The sequence below is a fragment of the Diceros bicornis genome, chromosome 2, assembly GCF_020826845.1.
Source record: "Diceros bicornis minor isolate mBicDic1 chromosome 2, mDicBic1.mat.cur, whole genome shotgun sequence".
NCBI lineage: Eukaryota > Metazoa > Chordata > Mammalia > Perissodactyla > Rhinocerotidae > Diceros > Diceros bicornis.
The window spans coordinates 26,985,090-27,005,652 of NC_080741.1; the positions used below are offsets into that span (position 1 = coordinate 26,985,090).

The 20,563-nt window shown below is 36.2% G+C and overlaps 1 protein-coding gene across 1 annotated transcript in view; it reads right to left on the minus strand.

Moving 5' to 3' along the window:
• LOC131413217 (zinc finger protein 385D) overlaps nucleotides 1-20,563 on the minus strand; it is a 278,387-nt gene that overhangs the window by 13,386 nt on the left and 244,438 nt on the right. The window contains exon 5 of the mRNA XM_058553843.1: nucleotides 1,006-1,239. Coding sequence (XP_058409826.1) covers nucleotides 1,006-1,239 — 234 coding nt within the window. The remainder of the gene's footprint in view (nucleotides 1-1,005; nucleotides 1,240-20,563) is intronic.

A 20,563-nucleotide genomic window follows, 5' to 3' on the forward strand; every position in this document is an offset into this window, starting at 1 on the left:
TATTAACTCAGGGTATGATTCACAAATGATTCTTTTTCTATTGTAATTGCCAACAGAGTCCTGGCAATGAACCCAGTCTTTCAGAGAGAAGCTGATCTTAGGCAAAAGGGACGGATAAAATCTCAAGCAGGAGATAAATATATATATATATATAAAATATATATTATCTATATAAATATCTAGAGATATACATAGATAAATACTCTACATATATCTAGATAGATAGCTACAGACATGACTATATAATAGCTCTCTCTATATAGATACATAGATATAGATATAAAACAGGTATATGGAATCCAAACATATTGGGAAAGCATTTCTTCCTGATTTAGCAGTATTTTCTGTTATACGCTAAAGTTTAGTGTTTAAGTTAGAGAGACATCAATTTGAATCACAGTTCAGTCACTTAATTGGTCATGTGCCTTCTCTGAGCCTCAATCAAATAATAACAGTATCTTTAGGTTGTCAGAGAGAGTAGATAAAATATTACTTGTAGAGATAGTAAAGCATTTTCTAAAACGTCATATAGATTTAGCCCAAACAACTTTATTTGCCATAAAAACCATAATAGCAAAGTTTTAGCCAAAAATTCATGGAGTTAGGCAACCAAATTGTGCAACTATATTATTGGTACAACTCTAGAAAACTTCATTTAGAAGCAAATACATGAAAATACACAGCAATCTAGAAATCAAATAAATGCAAAGCTTATACTTTAGAATTATATTTTACTTTATCTCCTAATGTTTAATAAAATACACATCCACACATCCACACATGCAAACACATATACAACATGGCACGGGGGCCCTGGAAACCCTCCCTTCTCCCTATGTAAATGACACTTTGCATGTCATTTTTATTTTTTAACGGTTAATGAATTCTATGTCATAATTGCCAGTTTTCCACCATCCCTATGTCCCCTGCTGCAAAAGATCTAATCTATTCGGAGGAAGATAATTGCAGAGCTGTTGAGACAGAAAAGAAATCGCTGCATCTCACCACTGTTGTGCGCCTCCAGCTGCGAGGCGGAGTTGACAGCAACCTTGCATAGCGAACAGTAAAGAAGCCGTTTTGCCTTTTCTTCCTCAGTCTCCGCGGAAGGACATGAGCTATTGCCAGTGGCTGTCGTGGGGCTTTTCTCCACTTTAGAGGTGATCTCAGTCGTCATAACACTGCTTTTGCGAATTTCCACAGTTGTCGTCGTTGATATTGCTGGTGTCTCTGCGGTACTGTCTGCATTCAAAATAGCGTAGAAAAAAAGAGGAAAAAACAGTGGCATTATCTTTCCCTATTTGGAAATGTATCACTAATATTACATTCTGCTAATAATGATAAGAGCAGCTAGCATTTGCTGCTTGTCAACTATGAGTCAATCATCTCATGAGGAAATTTACATAGATGACCCACATGTAGTTTCATATATTGATATAAAATATTCAGACAATGCTTGAAAATATACACAAATGCAAGTTAAATTTTTTCTATGGGGTAAATAAACATGCTCACAAAATTTTCTTGTTAACGTATAGCCTTAATAAAATAACCTTTACAATGTATTGTACTTTGTATACATATATTTCTACAAAAATGGCTTTTTAAAAACTAAAATAGATGATAAATGCTTTCAAGATATTTTAAATTTTCTTGACTACTTGTCTTTCTATTTTCCTTCTACATTTCTTTCTTTAATTAAAACAAAATAAGTACTGATCCTTTTGTATACACTTGTGCAAAGAAAAAGAACAAAATGGAACCCTGATGACATATTGCTTTGTCCAGATCAACAGTTTAGAAACTCATTGCCCTATTTACAAAGAATTGCATATTCAACACCAGGTACAAAAATCATTAATATACAAATAAGAGGAACTCTAGACTAGCATATTTATTAAATGCGTTTTCTATACCAGGCTGTGTTCGGAAAGTTTGTGACACAGTATTCAAAAATCAATGGCCACTCTTTACAAGGAATTTACACACTAGTTACACGGTGTTAATGTCACATCATTTCAAGAGTTTGATGACCATGAAAGCGTTGATGCACTGTAACCCCACAACCCTTCTGGCTCCAAAGTCTGATTCTAAATCTGGAGAGGTCAACATCTAAAGTGAAACTACCTTGTCCTAACTCACTTGGGCATACACAGCTCTCATTCCAAATATGCCAATTACCATGATGTTAGCAATGTTTGCCATATCCAACAGCAAATTGCAAATCAGCCCTATGCTCATATCCTTTCCATTCTTATGCTATTTTTTCTGTCTCCCGGTTGGCTGGTTCTTAACCTCTTGTTCAAAATATTCTCAGGCTGTCTCTCCAGCTACAGCTGCTCTTGGAACTGTTTCTCATTCCATATGCTGCTGTGGTCACTATCTAATGCCACACTGAAAAGTTCATGATAAATGGATTGGGCAGTGGCTATAAAGGACAGTGGTCTGCCTGCAATGAAGTGTTGTCCTCATAAACGCTTATTTCTTGTTAGCTCATATTATCAAGAGTTGACTGCAGTTACAGAATGCCTTTTAACTTGGGTATCCCCTTTGATCCAGACATAGGGGTGAGAATATACATGAGATTGCTTATGGCTTCTTTCCCAAATATGGCATCAGAAACACTAGTCAATAAGAAGAGAAATGGGCTCTCGTTGAAGGCTGTTGTATAACACAATTCATCTGGATCTTATTTCCTTTACCTGACACTTCACACATTCTTAATTACTCATTTAACTGCTAAGATCATCAAGCAAACCTCCTTCAGTGTCATGGAGAATATCCACCAACATGTAAAAGAAAAAATCATACTGTTGATTAGTCTCTCGTGGCTGGAGAAAAATAAATAAAATTACTCTAACGTCAAGTTTTGTCACCAGAATACATTTACTCCCTTGAACACTGAATGGTCCATTTCCCGATTAGTTTTTACTGATTAGCCTACTAAGGTACCAATATTAAAATATCAGGTAACAGCCAGAAAATATTTCTGAGAACCTAGATATGGCATAAAACACAATGACTACTTTAAGATAGTCTAGTAGCTATTCACTGCTCCCAATAAACCACAAATGATTGTTCGAAAGCATGTGCATGTGTGTCTGTGAATAAATAACAAATGGTCCATTAATTTGCTGTTTTACATGCATAATTTTATTTAACCTTCACACAAACTTGTGAAAATAAGGAAATGCCAGAAGTTAAGGAAATTTCCCAAGGTCGCACACGTAGTATATGGTGAGCCATGGCAGAGTGTTTCATGGAACAAAGAAATCAGGGATTTTGAAAAAAAAAATGTTTTGAAAGATACTCTTGGCCGTGATTGTGATTCTCCATAGTAAGGTCACAAACAGCAGTGGGCTAAAACCATTAAATTGTCTTATCATCAGTTCTATGGGAAGTGACAACCATAAATACAGATATATTTAAGCTTAGTATGGCTCATACTGGAGCCAGAGTATGATATTGTAGGTATTTATTTCATTTAAATTTATGTAAGGATATCCCAAGAAATTCTCTAACAACTTTTCCTCTGGATTGACAATGTTTATTTTATGCTTTAATCTAAAAATTGTACATAGCATAGATCATAGTAATCCTAAACCAAGTTCCCTATTATTTACAGCGAAATTCATAACAAAAGTATACAATAAACAAAACCATGGATCTTCCAACCCCTGTGACAACTACATTAGTGTCTTTCCCAACCCCAGAGGATAATGTACATTTATACCAAAGATGCCACAAGATTAGAGACACCAGATTCTCTATGCCTAGGGCTTAGTGAAGTATTAACATTTCTTAAGGCAAGTCCCTTGCATGAGACAAGCTTAGGGAATTAGTATCAAAACACTTAACGTCCCAGAGCTTTTACATTGTTGCATCCTTTAGACCACATAGCTGAGCACAGAGCTGTTATTTTATCAAGTTTGCAGGTAATTTGAAAGAATACAAACAGAAATTTTTCATTTTAAATTTAATGCATAGATCTTGAGTCCATAAAGGTAGGATTACTATTAATGTATAACAAGATATGGATTTTTCACTTACTTTTCATTTATCAGTGGTGAAGGGGACTTTTCTTAATGAAAAAAGATAAACATATTTTAAGATAATGTGGTATTCAAAGAGAATCAACTATTTTACACGTTGCATAGAAAATTACATATATCAAAGAGATTTTGCTTAATATGGTACATTAAATTACCAATTACACATAGTTCTTATCCACTTGTTAAAAAAGAATCTTAAATTGGTGATCATGATAATAGCATATACTCTTGATATGAGGTGATGAGAATTACCTCTGTGAGCTTCCTCCTCAAAACTCATAACCCCTGTCTAACCATGAGAAAAGCATAAAACAAACCTAAATTTAAGGACATTCTATAAAAGTCGTGACCAATCGTTCTCAAAACTGTCAAGGTCATCAAAACAGGGAAAGTCTGGGAAACTCTAACAGTCCAGATGAGACCAAGGAGACATGATGACTAAATATAATGTGGTACTCTGATCAGGATCCTGGGGCAAAAGACAAGGACATTAGGTAAAACTTAGGAAATCTGAATATAGTATGGACTTAATAATAATGTATCAATATTGTTTCCTTAGTTGTGATAAATGCACCACAGTAATGTAAGATGTTAACAATAGGGAAACTGGATACAGGGTAGATGGGAAATTTCTAGAATATTCTTGCACCTTTTCTGTAAATCTAAAACTATTCTAAAATTAAAAGTTTATTAAATTTAAGAAAAATAGAATTATAAATAGTTAACAAATAACGCATCATTTCAGTTACTTTGTAGAATCATAGTCAGAAGGGATCTTACTGGTTTCATAGTATAACTTTCTTGGTTTTTAGATTAGGAAATTTCAGTAAATTTTTTCAAGGTTACATAGTACTCTAGGGTATAAACTAGTACTTAACATCGCATCTCCCAATTCCAAATTCAGTACTTGTGATCCTACATTGCAATGACTCATGTATTCAAATTCATTCCATCAACATTTATTAAGCAGTTATTTTGTGATAGGTTCTATATTAAGCCAATGAAGATGAAAAGGTCAATAAACATCCATCATGTACTAAGTGGTTTATGAGAGATCCCATAATGACTTGAAATAATAATAATAGACTTAACAATCCTTAATCAGTTTTGTTCATTGCTATATCCTTGCACTTATACTTGGTATGAAAAAGGCACTCAAAAATATTTATTGAAAGAAAATAAAGAATGAATGAACAACAATTATAGCTAATGATTGTAGACACTTTTAAAGTGTTTACAGGTATTAACTCATTCAATCCTCATAAAAACCTAAGAGGGGCATACCATTTTTATCCCCTATCTTAGAGAATAAATTGAGGTAGGAAGAGATTCGGGAACCTGCCCAATGCCAGAGCTGCGAGCTATAGTGCAATGATTTGAACTCAGACAAACATGGCTCAGAAGCACATGTTCTTCATTTATTTTTTTTTTACTGATAAAATTTTGAGTTTTTCATAAAAGAACTGACCATCTCCCTTTCAGTTAATTCAAGTTGGTCCTGATTTATTACATGTGTTTGAAGATAGCATCTTAATTTGACTTTAAAAGAAACTAAACATGGTCCAAGCTAGAGTCAATCATGTACATCTAATCACCCATTTATGTTAAGTATTAAGTTCCTGGAATCCATTTAGGAGGAGGGGAGGGAAAAAAATCCTATAGCTCTCAAATAACCTCTTGTGCAAAATCATAAGAGTAACGCACAGGCCTTTCTTAATGCACCTTTTTCTTTTGTTTTTTTTTCCCAAAAGGTGAGAAACTAGAATAACGATTTACTTTTCTTAATGTTTCTCAAAGGTAGATTCAGATTTCTTTGCACTATTCAGCCAATGACCCTCTAGGAACAATATATGTGACAGGGAGTCGAAAATAATGGGCGCAGTTCAGTGGGAAGAGAAAGGCTTGAGATAGTTTGGGTTTGCCTTTCTGCACTGTTTTTCTGCCAGCACCCTGCAGCAAATATTCATTACTGCAACTGTCGCCATTTGGCTTTGGCATCAAAAAGATTGCTAATACTTTGTGGGGCTTTCATTGAGAATGAAAAGAAACTTATCAGTATTGAGAGTGACCCTCATCCTTATAAAAAACACCGTAAATCCTTTTTTAAAAAAAATCCATTAAAGCATAAGAAAATATTCCAGAAAATATCAACAATTTGAATTCCAGATAATAAAATAGAGCATCCAAGTTACATGGTCTGGGTAAGAAATTTATTCTCCTAGTTATAGATCTCATAACCCAAGTGGGAGAACCAGAGGTGAGTTATTTAAGTTTCTTTCCAGGTAACACGAATTAATATTACACCCCAAAGATGCTCATTGTATTTTCCTGTGGATTGAAGACTTAGAATTATATACAATTTATTTCCTTCTTCCCTGCATGAATTTAAGTCTCACCCAGGCTTGCTAGCAAGGGAGCAGAACAGCTGCTTCCTCTTAAATATGCTGATATTCTGAAGTAAAAAAAGGTGCTTCGTGACAAAAAAAATCACAAGTTTTTAGAAATTATTACGGGTGGTTTCTTTCCTAAGGATTTTATTTAATTTAACCAACATTCATTGAGCACAGTACCAGACTCACAGACATCGGCAAGAATGGCTGTTGCACTGGACTCTGGCCTTTTGAGAGTTCTGCATATAACGAGCCACTGAAACAAAAGTCTATTTTTGTATTTTTTAATCTTGTAAAAAAGTTTTTAGAGAGTTCTATAACCAATTGAGCAAACGGGAATTATAGGAAAGGGAGATGAGAGCTGAACTGGGTGCCGCAAAGGCCACAGTATAGAGTCTGATGGTTCACAAGTTTGTGTTTGTGTGTGTATATGTTTATGATTGTCTGTCCCTATGTGTGTCTGTGTGTGTGTATATGTCTATATGTGTGCATGTGTGGCTACATGTGTCTAGAGGTGGGAGAAGATCACAGCCTCTATCGTAATCCAGAGAAGGAGGTTTGATTGTTCAAACTTGGCTACCTCAAATCGCCAAAATGTGTGTCTAAGCAGACAAAGTCCCCAGAAAATATTCCCCTCTTCTGCTATGGTGGTATAGGCAGTGCTTCAAACCGCCTGGGTATCCTGAGTCCACAAAATGAGGTTGGGGATAAGGACACCTCCTCCAGCAGGCAACTTGATTTGGGTGGGTCCAGTCACCACCCAAAAGTTCTGGCTTTGGGAACAGCTTCTGCCCTGTCCCTGCAGATCTGTGTTACCACTTGGTCGGGCTGACTCAGACGAGTGGATTCCTCATCCTCCAGGTCACAGGGAGATCCCTGGGGTACCGACAATGGGGCTGCTAGGTGAAGCTTGAGGTATAACTTGTAAATATTTAGCTGGATGGCATATGGAATCTATTTGTACTTCTGTCTTGGCCCTGAGACTTTTGGGGTGGGCCTGATTGAACTCTCATGTGTCAGACTCTGTGCTAATCACTGGGGGTGAAGAAATAAACAGCATATAATTTGTATACCAAAGCGTGATAGGCTCTATTACGACGAGAGTGGAGGGAACAATGGATTCACTCTCCTTAAGGAGGATCAGCAGGAGGAGGTGTCATGAGAAAATATTAGAAAAATAAGCTGTACATCAAACTCCAATTTTATCACACCTCCAATGGTCTGTAACTTGGAGGTGCCATGCAAAAAGTGATCTGCTATACTTTTTTTTTTTTTTTTTGGGTGAGGAAGATTATCCCTGAGCTAACATCTGTTGCCAATCCTCCTCTTTTTTGCTGAGGAAGATCAGCCCTGGGCTAACATCTGTGCCCATCTTCCTCCACTTTATATGGGACACTGCCACAGCATGGCTTGACAAGCGGTGTGGAGGTCTGTGCCCGGGATCTGACCCTGTGAACCCCAGGCTGCCGAAGCGGTGCTCAAACTTAACCACTATGCCACCGGGCTATCAGGTGGCACATTCTGTCCTAGAAATATCTGAATGATACTCATAATGTCCTAAGGGATCAGGTGAGCAATTCTTTCTACCTTTGCATCACTTGAACTAGATTTCCCACGTCTTGAATGTATTAGAAATTATAGAAAGGCAAGAGATTTCAAAAGCTTAGAAAACAAAAATATTGAACTGCAACTTTTGAGATGCTTCCCAAAACTGCCCAATCTATGATCTGTTTGAGGCAATTACACCAGGAGTAGATTCATACACAGTGATAAGGGTTATCTGTTGAACTCACTTTGTGCCATGCATATCATATGCATATTAGAACATACATTATTCTGAGGAAAAGTATTTGAGACAGTACCTATTTAAAAAAAGGTGATTCAACTTTTTAATTCCCTCTTAAATCCAGGACCCATTAGTTTTACTGGCATTGGCCATTTTTTAGGAGGATCGTGTGACTCGAGAAGGTCATGTTGGATTAACTTTCATGTCATAGGATAATTTATCAGAAATTTTAGCTATTCCTATCACTGACTAAAATTTGGGGTTAAGAAAGCGAGAGAATCAAGTTGCCAGGTTAGCTTATGGTTGCAGAAGCCCTCAGAAGGAGGCGATGATCAGGACCAGGTCAAAGAAGGCTTGACTTGGGTCAGGCAATTGATAGTGGAGCTAATGAGAAGGAGAAGGGGCAGGAGGATCAGACCAAGCAGGAGGGAGATCAGAGGCTCCTGAAGCACAAAGCCTTAGCAGGAATTGTCCAGTCCTCTGGGGATTTAGGCAGGATCCAACAGTTGGCCAATCAAAGCTGAGATCTTCATATCTTTAAGCCTTACATCTCCGAAATGTCCCTCAAAATGGACCCCTCTAGTTTGAACTGGAATTCCACCAAGTAAAAGCAGGCATAAAACTAGGCAAGAGTCACACACACACCCGTACACACACACACACACACCCCTCAACACACACATACACCAGCCAACAAGAAAAGGCAGAAGATGTGAATGAGTGAAGCAGGGCGATTGACAATGATAGTCTTAGCAACTGTGGTCAACTGGAGAGCACACAGCTCCACACCAAAGGAGTAGTTCATTGTACCACTCTAGTCAGTTCCCGTCACTGTAGAAATACAGGTCCAGTTTTACCAGACGCTTTGATTATTATTTTGATAGAAGCAAAACGTTTATGTAAAATTTCCAAATTTTAAATGTTAGCAACTGTGTGTGTGTGTAAAATCCTGTGTGGGCCAAAATCTTCTCTGTGTTCTATGTGAGCCATGGGCTGCCAGTTTTGGAAGGTACTCTAGGGTCACTGTGCCTGTGTTCCCAAACACTGCTCATTTCCACAATGGTTCAGAAACTCTGGTCATCTGGCTTGACCTTCTCCCTCAGAAGGCAAGGTCTCTATTTTAAGGAGAGATAAGCTGATTGGAGTTGGTCGTATTTTTTTCTTGACCAGATAATTTGCCCTTGTGCCTTTCTTTTGAATCCACAAGAAGGGACTCATTCTAGGGCAGAAGCCTTGGCGTGTCTTGTCAGCCACACGTAAGGGTTCCTAACTTAATCTCCCAATGATGTTTTTGGTTGGTAACAGTTACCTCAGCAATCTCTTTCTATGTCTTATCATGTTGGAGTCTTAGTTTCTGAAAGTCAGTGGGGATTCTATTCCCTATTCCTATAGTACAAAATCCACAACACAACTACAACAGAGCTTGTGCATATTTGGTACTTGATAAATATAGAGGCTGCTGTCAACAAATTTGTTCTGTTAGGCATTTGCTTTTCTTTCAAAAGTTGAGGTCGTATTCCCATAAGGCACTAGACTGAAAATTGGCATAGCAATATAAAGAGCAGAGCTCTGACCTGATAACTTAGGTTTTCATTCTTAATCCTTCTCATTTGATAATTTTTAAAATGCTGTTTCTTTTCACTCTATTTTCTCTAAGCTCTTTTGGCTCTCACATCCAACAATGATGGGGCCAAGATGTTGGAAACTTGCATGAATCAAAAATAATCCTGTTATTGTAAACTAGTGATTCCAAAACTTCAGTATACATCAGAATCACCTGGAAGGTTGATAAAGCACAGATTGTTGATTTCTACCTCCAGAGTTTATGATTCACGGGTCTGGGTTAGGGCCTGGATAGCTGCATTTCTAACAGATGCCCAGATGGTGCTGTTGCTGGTCTGAGGACAACACTTCAAGAACCACCACTGACAGATCTGCCAATTAGTTTCTGGTCTAGCTTAACTGGTCTCAACTTCGAGCTCTAACATCGCTTAAATAGAAAGTCACGAATATAAAAAAGGAAAACGAGGGATCGGGTGACCACTGTCCTGTTTTGCCTGTGACTAAGGGAGTTCCTGAAACATGGGACTTTCAGCACTAATTCAGGAAAAATCCCCAGCAAGTCAGGACAAGTTGATCACCCTACAAGGGAATTCGGAATAAATTAGGAAACAATTCTTTAAAAAATATTACCTAAGCAAGCAATGAACATTTCTATTGAAAGATGCATTTTTTTGAGACATATAGGATAATGAATGAGGGAGGATGGAGACACATTCAGATGCTTGAAGCAGAGAAAAAGAACTATGGGGCTTAATTAACCTTCCATTTAGCAGCTAAACCAGGAATTCTTTGTAAGAATATAGTCTTCTCTCCATAATTTAGAGTCTGTATGTTTCCAAGGGAATTCCTTTCCTATACTGCTCACAGAATGTATGCTTCGTCCCTTCCAAATGTAAATAAATCCAAAGTAACTTAATTCAAAATTAAGTTAATCAGAAGGCAGGCCTGCTAGGCCGTGCTGGAGTTAACTGAGTGGGTCTGGCCACTGTACATACAATTGATGAGCACCAAGTAGAAAGGGTGACTTTTGTTGGAATTTGTGAACTTTCTGATAAATATTAAAAAAAGGGAAAGAAAGGGGAAGACAAAAAGAAAATCAATTCATTTCAAAGCTATTTTAAGTGACTTGAATGCCACTAGATTAGGAAGCTGCCTTTTCAGGCCTCAAATAGAGATCTTTTTTTCCCTCAGTAAAGCAGAAGAAAAAAATCTTTCCAAATCTATGAATGGTAGTTCCCCCGTTCCAAGAGCTTTCAGAGAGAAAAAAGCACTGCGTGCCACATGAACAGCTCCCGTTTCATCAATGAGAAGACCTGTGTATTGAAAAACTCGATTTAAATCCGGCAAAAAGTCAACGCGTGGTTTTTCAGCAACTGCCTTTGGTAGTTCATCTGTTTAATATATATAGCAGTAGTCTTCTTCATTTTTGTCATGTGCTTAGGCTAAAAGTAAGGGTTTACCTTGCGTCCTTAAGTTCCATAATATCTAACTATTAAGAATTATGACATGATAAGTCATGAATCTTGAAAGCTTTTACTAATTGAAATTGAACACAAAGTGAGGGAGAGTGTGTCTTCTGACTAGTGAATTTAGAATGCGTAGAGAACTGAGGACATGGAGATAGTCATGCCAAGCCATTTAGGATACAAATCTTAGCTGTAGAATCCTGTTAGGCAGCCCATATAACAAAAAGGAAGTAATAATTGTCAGCTCTTCAATTTTTTTGTACCATGGAGCTGTCTTGAAGATAAGAAACAAGCTCTCATAATGGATGGCACAATGATAAAATATTTAGTGCGGATATGACTTACAACATTATCCCATCTGGTTTCAGGCATTGTATTGTGTGTCAGAGTTACTTAGTAGTTTTCATTACAGTGTTAATGTTTCATACATTAACTATGCAGAAAATGTTTTAATCACCAGAAAGATAACCATGATGTAACTGATATGCACCTTGCCACAATCCATTTCTCAGACATCTGGATTAAGGGATTTTTTTCAAATTTCAGGGGGCCAGAAAAAGAGTTTTCAGGGAGTAAGTTCCACTGGACAAATCATGGGAAATGGCTGGCAAAAATGAAAGAGATATAGAAAAAAAGACAACCTTTAAAGAAATTGAGAAAACATGTTACACCTATTTATTTATTTAGTTTTTTGCTGAGGACGATTCACCCTGAGCTAACATCTGTTGCCAATCTTCCTATATTTTGTATGTGGGCTGCCGCCATAGCATGGCCACTGATGAGTGGCGTAGGTCCACGCCCGGGGAACTGAACCCAGGTCGCCGAAGCAGAGTGTGCCGAGCTTAACCACTAGGTCACCGGGGCTGGTCCGTTATACATATTTTTTAATGACAACTTTTCAAGAACTGCTAAGCATTCTATTTAAACTGTAAACTGTGTTGTCTCAAGATTCAAACTACCAGTCATTTTGCCCAAAACAGTAATTTATCATGATTTTTCCCTCTACAGGAAGGGGAACAAGAGGGACGTCATCATATAAAACAATCACTTTTTGATAGAATTTCTCTCTTCAAAGTAGTTGTTTTCATTTAATATATTTCAGCCAAGAAAATTTTTAAGAGTTGGAGGACACATAAAAATTAGGGAAAATGTGCACATCAACATAGAACAGGAGAAATCAGAATTCTACTCATTATTTACAGAAAGGTTGGCTGCTGAAAAATTAATAGAACTGCTTGGAAAATGGTAAAATTCTGGAGCAAACGCCTCTCTTCCCCAGAAAAGCCAACAGACCTATTTCTAAGATGGTAAGATTCCCTTTTCAACTACAGAAATTACATAAACCAAATTTTCATGAAATCCCAGATATAAAATTATCTCTCCTATTATTTCAATAAACTATTGCACTGTTTCAGAAATTCTAAGCTACAGTGGACTGCCTCTTGCACAATAATTCACCACATCATGTATTCTTATTTTGGTTTTGAGAATACATTCATTGTAGTTGTATCATCATTTCATCAAAAAACTAATTGAAACACTAAAAATATGTCAATCTCTCTTTTGTCTAAATGATGCAGAATAACCATTTTGATCCTTAGGCCGCATTTAGGAGACTAGTTATTTTGGCATTATTTAAATAGCTTTAAATCCAACTGTTTATTTTAAGTATAAACTTAGGAAAAAAAGACTTCTTCTTGGTTAGCTCTATCAATGAAGATTTAACTCAATACTTGAAGATAAATATATTTTTTAAGGTAGAGCTGTGCTAGTAAAGGATATACTGTCTGAGAATTAATATCAAAATAAATTTGTATTATCTTTGACAGTTAGTACTGGCCATTCTGATCCTGTAGAATGCTAAATATTTTTATAGCTACAAAACGATAGAAATCTAGTCCCATGCGATCTGACCTCTCAAAGGATGATGGTATTTCTGTTCCATTTCACCCTTTGGAATCTCACTTCATGAGTCAAATCAGAATACCATATTAGAGACCATTTTCTAGGAATAGAAGTTCTGATATTTCATCACTAATTCAGATAAAATAATTTTAAACTATAATTCTTAATCAAGTCATAAAAAAAGTTATTATTTTATTTAGGACAGATATTTGTATAGCTGTTTTTAATTATCACTATTTCTGTTACTATTAATCAAAACCCAACTGAAAATTAAAATTAGAAGCCAGCACTTTGGGTAAACCACTTTGCTTTATAGATCACTTTTTAAAAATGAATTTTCTTGAGATAGAAGGTTTTCTTGTTTGTGTATCCTGTTTTCTGTGAACCTGTTTTAAATCAACATTAGGTTCTTTTGAAGGTGTTTCTCTGGAAATGGAAAAGCCTTACTGCGATGTTGACTAGTTTTGTTCACATTCTTACTGGCAGGCTCCTCTTGCTTGGGGAGGAAGCCAGGCCAAGAATCCTAATGGTTCAGGGCTGGATGTGGGGAGTCAAAAGTCTGAGAAGACAGGGAGTGTGCGAGGCAGAGGCCACATCCAAGCCTGGCACTTGGAAGGCTGCTGCCAAGCAGTCAAGATGACAGCCAGGTCACGACAGCCAATTCACAGTGCTGGGGAGAGAAGTCAGAGCCAGAAGGCAAGCTGGGTGAAGATTTTCATGAAATCCCAGGGTATCTGAGGACACAGCTTGAGACCATGGCAGACAGACAAAGTGGTGACCTTGTCAGGTTATTTTTAGCACGAAGGCCTTACCTCTTGGACAGCCCTGTCATCGTTTTAGTGAGGAAGGAGTACTCGTGGCCACTACCTGCACCTCCCAGAGAAGGAGAGAAGCGGCAAAGGAGGAGATGGTAGCTGTGTGTCCAGAGACTTTGGGCTTTATGCCCCTGGATCATTCTAGTGGAAACTGGAATGCGCAGGCAGGACAGCATGGGGCTGGTGCTCAAACTCCTTTCTTTTCTCCTCTTTTTCTCAACTTGTCTACTCCCTACCTCATCAAAAATAAAATAACAATATAAGTAAATAAATTAATTAAATAACACAGGTATGTCTGTATTTCTCTCTTTGAAATTTCAATTTGCTCCCTTAAGCTACCTCTCATCGAGAACATTTCTAGAGAAAGCAAATTAAAAACTTTCCAGATTGGCTGGGGAAAAAAGAAAGAAAGAAAGAAAAGGGACCAAGGATTGGGCAAGTCGGCTAACAGAGTTGAGTTGTTCGATCTGCTTCAGTGAAATCATCTTTCCTCAGAAGCACATCCAGAGAATATCACTGCCTAGGCCTAGCTTTATAAAAATACAATGCTTTTTACCAAAATTGAAGCCCCCCAAAAATTCACATAGATAATTTAAGTGTACAGATACTTCTAAGTGTTGGGGGAATTCCTGAAGAATGCTTAGACATTGAAAAAATAATATATTTTATTTCCACACAACACCTGATATAGTTTTTAGCATTGCAATGCCATAATTTCAGTAGTCATTTGCTTTTACTTAACATTTCATAAAAATTCCACTGTGACCTAACCTTCAAAATACAATTCCAAAGCCAGTAAATGTCTCTTCTCTGCTGATTTGTCACTCTGGGTTAATACATCTTTCCTCCGACTGGAAGTTTAATTAACTTAAGTTGAATAGATCTGAATGAAATAGAAATTATTTGTATTTGCTTAATTTCTAACTCTGTTTTTTGCAAGATAAGAGAGAACTAGAAAGAAAAGAAGAGAGATGTGTCTTATTTGCCCTCATAAATTACAGATTTTATAGGGAAAGAACTTTTGTGAGCTTCTCTTCATAAAGGATATTTTTATCAGTCAGTCCAGATGGATCAATACGATGAACCAATCCATAGGATTTGGATGAAATTCTTCTCTTTCGATCTTTGAAGATCTCATCATCACAGATGCTCCATTTCTCTTTTTTTTTTTTTTATAATTTTTATTTATTTATTTTTTCCCCCAAAGCCCCAGTAGACAGTTGCATGTCATAGTTGCACAGCCTTCTAGTTGCTGTATGTGGGACACAGCCTCAGCATGGCCTGAGAAGCAGTGTGTCGGTGCTCGCCTGGGATCCAAACCCCGGCCACCAGCAGCGGAGCGCACGCACTTAACCGCTAAGCCATGGGGCCGGCCCTCCATTTCTCTTGAAAGATATAGCTTGTTAAGATTTCTGAGATGTTAATGGAAAAGGTGCCATCAGATATGATGATTTATGAATTCTGATGTGAATATTACTGAAACACGCAAATGAATGGTAAATGCCAAAGAAGTCTACAGCTGATTTTCAAGATATATGTTATACAATATACTCAAAATGATAGATAATGCATCACTCAAAATGAGATAAAAACTGCTTCTTCAACTACTTTAATGTCTCATTATTTTTTGCTATTTTAAATTCTGCATGATATAGAGTGGCTCTATAGTTAGTCCAAATACCTACCTGTCTAGTTTTATAAATCCTTATTCTAAATGTCATTACTGTTACATGAATCAGCTATCGGGTAGAGCAATGCATTCTCTCAGAGGTAAACCTAAATAATTACAAAATTAAACAAATGTAAGATAAAGAAAATTTAAAAGATGCAAGATAATAGTAATGTCCCACATTTATTTAGTCCTTTTTAGTTTTCAATAAATTTTGTAGACACTTCTCCCTTTTTATCTTTAACACAATACCGTGAGATAGACATTAGAGTTCTTATTTCATAAAAGAGAAAACCGGCTTATTGATATAAAGTCACTTGCTAGAACCATATAGCTATTATCAGTACCAAGATTTTTTAGGGTTTATTGTTGCCACCTGGTAGAAAATATTATCTTTGATCATTATTATCTTTGATCATTAAGAGTTAAGTGTAAAAAAATTACATAATATCAATAGGACTTTGCAGAATCATATAGTAATAACTTCTTATTTCTACAAAAATATTATTGCTAAGACAATGTGCATGACTAGAACACAATATATATTTAATTTTGAACTAATTTTATACCACTTAGAATAGAGACATACATATTAAACATTTTTGTGTAGTAATATTACTATATGATTTAGATTTAATGAACCATGTCAGATTTTCAATACCTACTTATATTTGTTAAAGTTTCTAGCCTAATTTTAGAAATTTTAATCATTTAAAACATAAAGAGACTGATACATCCTTTTAAAATAGGGGTTAGATCACATCTCTCTTCTCAAACTACCACAACAGCTCCCTATTTCACCTCAAGTAAAAGCCATTGTCCAACTGAAAGCTTTCCCCATTAGATCAGGAACAAGGCAAGGGTGTCCCTCTCACCATTGCTATTCAACATGAAAGTTCCAGCCAGGACTACTAAGCAAGAAAAAGAAATAAAAGATATCCAGATTGGAAAGAAAGAAGTAAAACTATCTCTATTCCAAGATGACATGATCTTATATACAGAAAACCCTAAAGAATCTACTAAAAAAAATTAGAGCTAATAAACGAGTTGAGCAAAATTGCAGAATACAAGATCAATGTACAAACATCACTCGTATGTCTATACACTAGCAACGAACAATCTGAAAATAAAATCAAGAAAACAATTTGATTTACCACAGCATGAAAAAGAATAAAATACTTAGACATAAATGTAACCAATGAAGTGCAAGACTTGCACACTGAAAACTACAAGACATTGCTGAAGGAAGTTTTAAAACACCTAAATAAATGGAAAAACATTTATTTGATTTCAAAACTTACTAAAAAGCTACAGTAATCAAAACTGTGGCAAAAGGATAGACAGACATATAGATCAAAGGAATAAAACGTCGAGTCCAGAAATCATCTGATACATCTAGGGCCAACTGATGGACAAGAGTGACAGATCATTCAATGAGGAAAGAATAGTCTCTTCAATAAATGGTCCTGGGACAAATGGATATCCATATGTAAAAGAATGAAGTTGGATCCCTGCCTCATACCATACACCACTCTAAATGGATCAACAACCTAAAGGTAAAAGTTAAAATTATAAAACTCTTATAAGAAAACATAATTGTAAATATTTGTGATATTGGATTAGGCAATGTTTTCTTCAAAATGACACTAAAAGCACAAGGACCAAAAGAAAAAATAGATAAGCTGGACTTCATCAAAACTAAAAACTTTTGTATGTCAAAGACACTATCAAAAAAGTGATAAAAACAACCCACAGAATGGGAGAAAATATTTGCAAATCATATATCTGATAAGGGTCTAGTGTCCATAATATCTAAAGAACTCCTACAGCTCAACAACAAAAAGACAAACAGCCCAATTAAAAGGTGGAAAAAAGATCTGAACAGACATTTCTCCAAATAAGACATACGAATGGCCAATAAACACATGGAAACATGTTCAACATCATTAATCATTAGAGAAATGCAGATCAAAACCACAATGAGATAGCCTTTCACATCCACTAGGATGGCTACAATAACGATGGAAAATTAAATTAAAAAACCCAGAAAATACAAGTGTTAGCAAGCATGTGGAGAAATTGGAACTCTCATACATTGCTAGTGGGAATATAAAATGGTGTAGTGTCTGTGGAAAAGTTTGGTAGTTTCTCAAAAAGTTAAATATAGAATTAACATATGACTCAGTAATTCCACTTCTAAGTATATACCCAAGATAAATGAAAATATATTTTTACACACAAACTTGTAAATGAATGCTCATAGCAGCACTTCATAATTGGGAAAATATGGAAACAATCCAAGTGTTCATCAATTAATGAATGGATACACAAATGTGGTATGCCCATACAATGGAATATTATTCAGCCATATAAAGAAATGAAGTACTGATACACATCACAATATGGATGAATCTTGAAAGTATTATGCTAAGTGAAAGAGGTCAGTCACAAAAGACCACATATTGAATAATTCCATTTACCAGAATGGCCAAATCCACAGAGACACAAAGTAGATTAATGGTTGCCAGGGAATGGAAGAAAAGAGGAATTAGGAGGTACAGGGTTTCTTTTGGTAGTGATGGAAATGTTTCTGGAATTGGTTGTAATGGTCATACAACATTGTGAATATACTAAAAACCTCTAGATTGTACACTTTGGAAAGGGTAAAATAGTGAACTATGTTAAATGAATTCTATCTCGATAAAAAAATTATTTTGAAAGCTGATGTCCTTGCAACGGCCAGAAGGCCTAATGTGGTCTGTTCCTCCACTGCCTATCTGACTTTGTCTTTTTCTACCCTCTCTCTTGTTCCATCTGGAACAACCACACTGCACTGGCCTCTTGCTCCTCTTCAAGAACTCCAAGCATGCTTGGAGAAACTCAGAAACTTTGAGTTTGCTGTTCCATCTATCCAGGATACTCTTCCCCAGATAGTCACATTACTCATCTCCTCCCCATCTTTAAGTCTGTATCATCTTCTCAGGGAGGCTTTATCTTACCACCCTGGATCAAACTGTATCCCTCAATCCAGGCCTGTAATTCCTCTTTTTCCATAGAATTTATCACATTCAAATATGCTACAAAATATATGATAACTTAAGAGGTGTTTATTATTAGTTTCCCCTCAGTGGAATGTAAACTCTATAAGGGCAGGGGTTTTTAGTGTTTTGTACTCCGCTGATTCTTAGCATCTAGAATTGTATCTGAAACATAATAGAGTCCCAATAAATATTTCGTGAATGAATGAACAAACAAAACAGCCCAGGAAATAAAATGATGCTTGGAAAATGCAGAGTGAATAGTAGGAGGAGGCAAAGAAAGACCCAAGATCAGTATGTGATTGCATTTGTGTGGAAATCATTTTTTAATCTCTTTAAAATTTCGGCTTTCTTTGGTTCAAGTGTGATTTAATCATGTGTTTTAAAAAAAGTGGTTAAGATTTTTTAAAATGAAGAACCTTGTTACATGATTTCTGAGGTCCCTTCCAGCTCTAAAATAATATGATGCTCTGAAAAACAGGATGTTTATAAAAACTCAGCTGTAAGATCCACAGAGCTTCTAAAGAAATGATTAATAAGTTAATTTGAGAATTACACACAAGTAATTCTTCAGTAGCCCTTCTGTTACCAAAGGCCAACAGCTAAATTAGAGAGGGACAATTATTTTTTGCATTTGGGAAGTTATGCCAGGAATCAGATCAAGCATTATTGCCATACCTTCTGTTTTTTTCTTTTCCATTCTGCTAGGTCAGGAAGAAAGGGATGATATAGTCCAGAAAAGAAAGTTTCTGAGACTCTTGGGGAACAAAAAAACCAAACAACTAAACTTGAAGCAGCTGAAAAAGAGATTAAGAGAAAAGCTAGTAATGCAAAAAAAAAAAGGCTATAGGAAAATGTGAACTCTCGAGCATCAAGTAGTTGTGTATAACTTAGCAAATGTGACTTCATGCTAAGAAACATATCGAGGTTCTCTCTTTAAAATCATAGGTTAAAATATGAAAAAAAGGGGCCGACCCCGTGGCATAGTGGTTATGTTCAGTGTGCTCTGCTTCAGCAGCCTGGGTTTGTGGGTTCCCATCCTGGGTATGGACCTACACCCCTCGTCAGCCATGCTGTGGCAGCAACCCATATACAAAATACAGGAAGACTGGCAACAGATGTGAGTTCAGGGTGAATCTTCCTCAGAAAAAAAATATATATATAAAAAAAAGTTTACTTTTACTAAATATGATGGTTCCTTAAATTTATTTTAAACCTAAATTAATTTTACATATATTATTAAGACTATAATAGTTATAATTTATGCTTATCCATTGCATATGTTTTGTTCTTTTTTACAGAAACACCAGCATTGAGTAAAAACACACATTGATACTTTTTTCCAGTTAGTTAATTCTATGAGGAGCCTATCTGCCGAGAGTATCAACCTAGGGAAACTTGACAAACCACTTTTGACCTGACAGCTGAGAACAAATAGTCTCAAATCTAATAGCCAAGAAGTTGGTGCAGCCACTTTGGAAAACATGTTGACACAGTTCCTCAAAAGGGTAAACATAGAGTTACCATATGACCCAGCAATTTCTACCCTATGCAATTCCACACATACCTAAGAGAAAGGAAAACATATGTCCACACAGAAACTTGCACACAAATGTTCATAGCAGCGTTATTCATAATACTCAAAAAGTAGAAAAATCCAAATATCCATCAACTGACAAAAGGAAAAATAAAATGTGGTATATCCATATAATGGATACTTATTCTGCCCTAAAGAGGAATGAAGTCATGAGACATGCCACATCTTGAATAAACCTTGAAAACATTATGTTATATAAAAGAAATCAGCCATGAAATACCAGGTATTATGTGATTCCATTTATATGAAATACCCAGCATAGGCAAACCTACAAAGGCAGAAAGT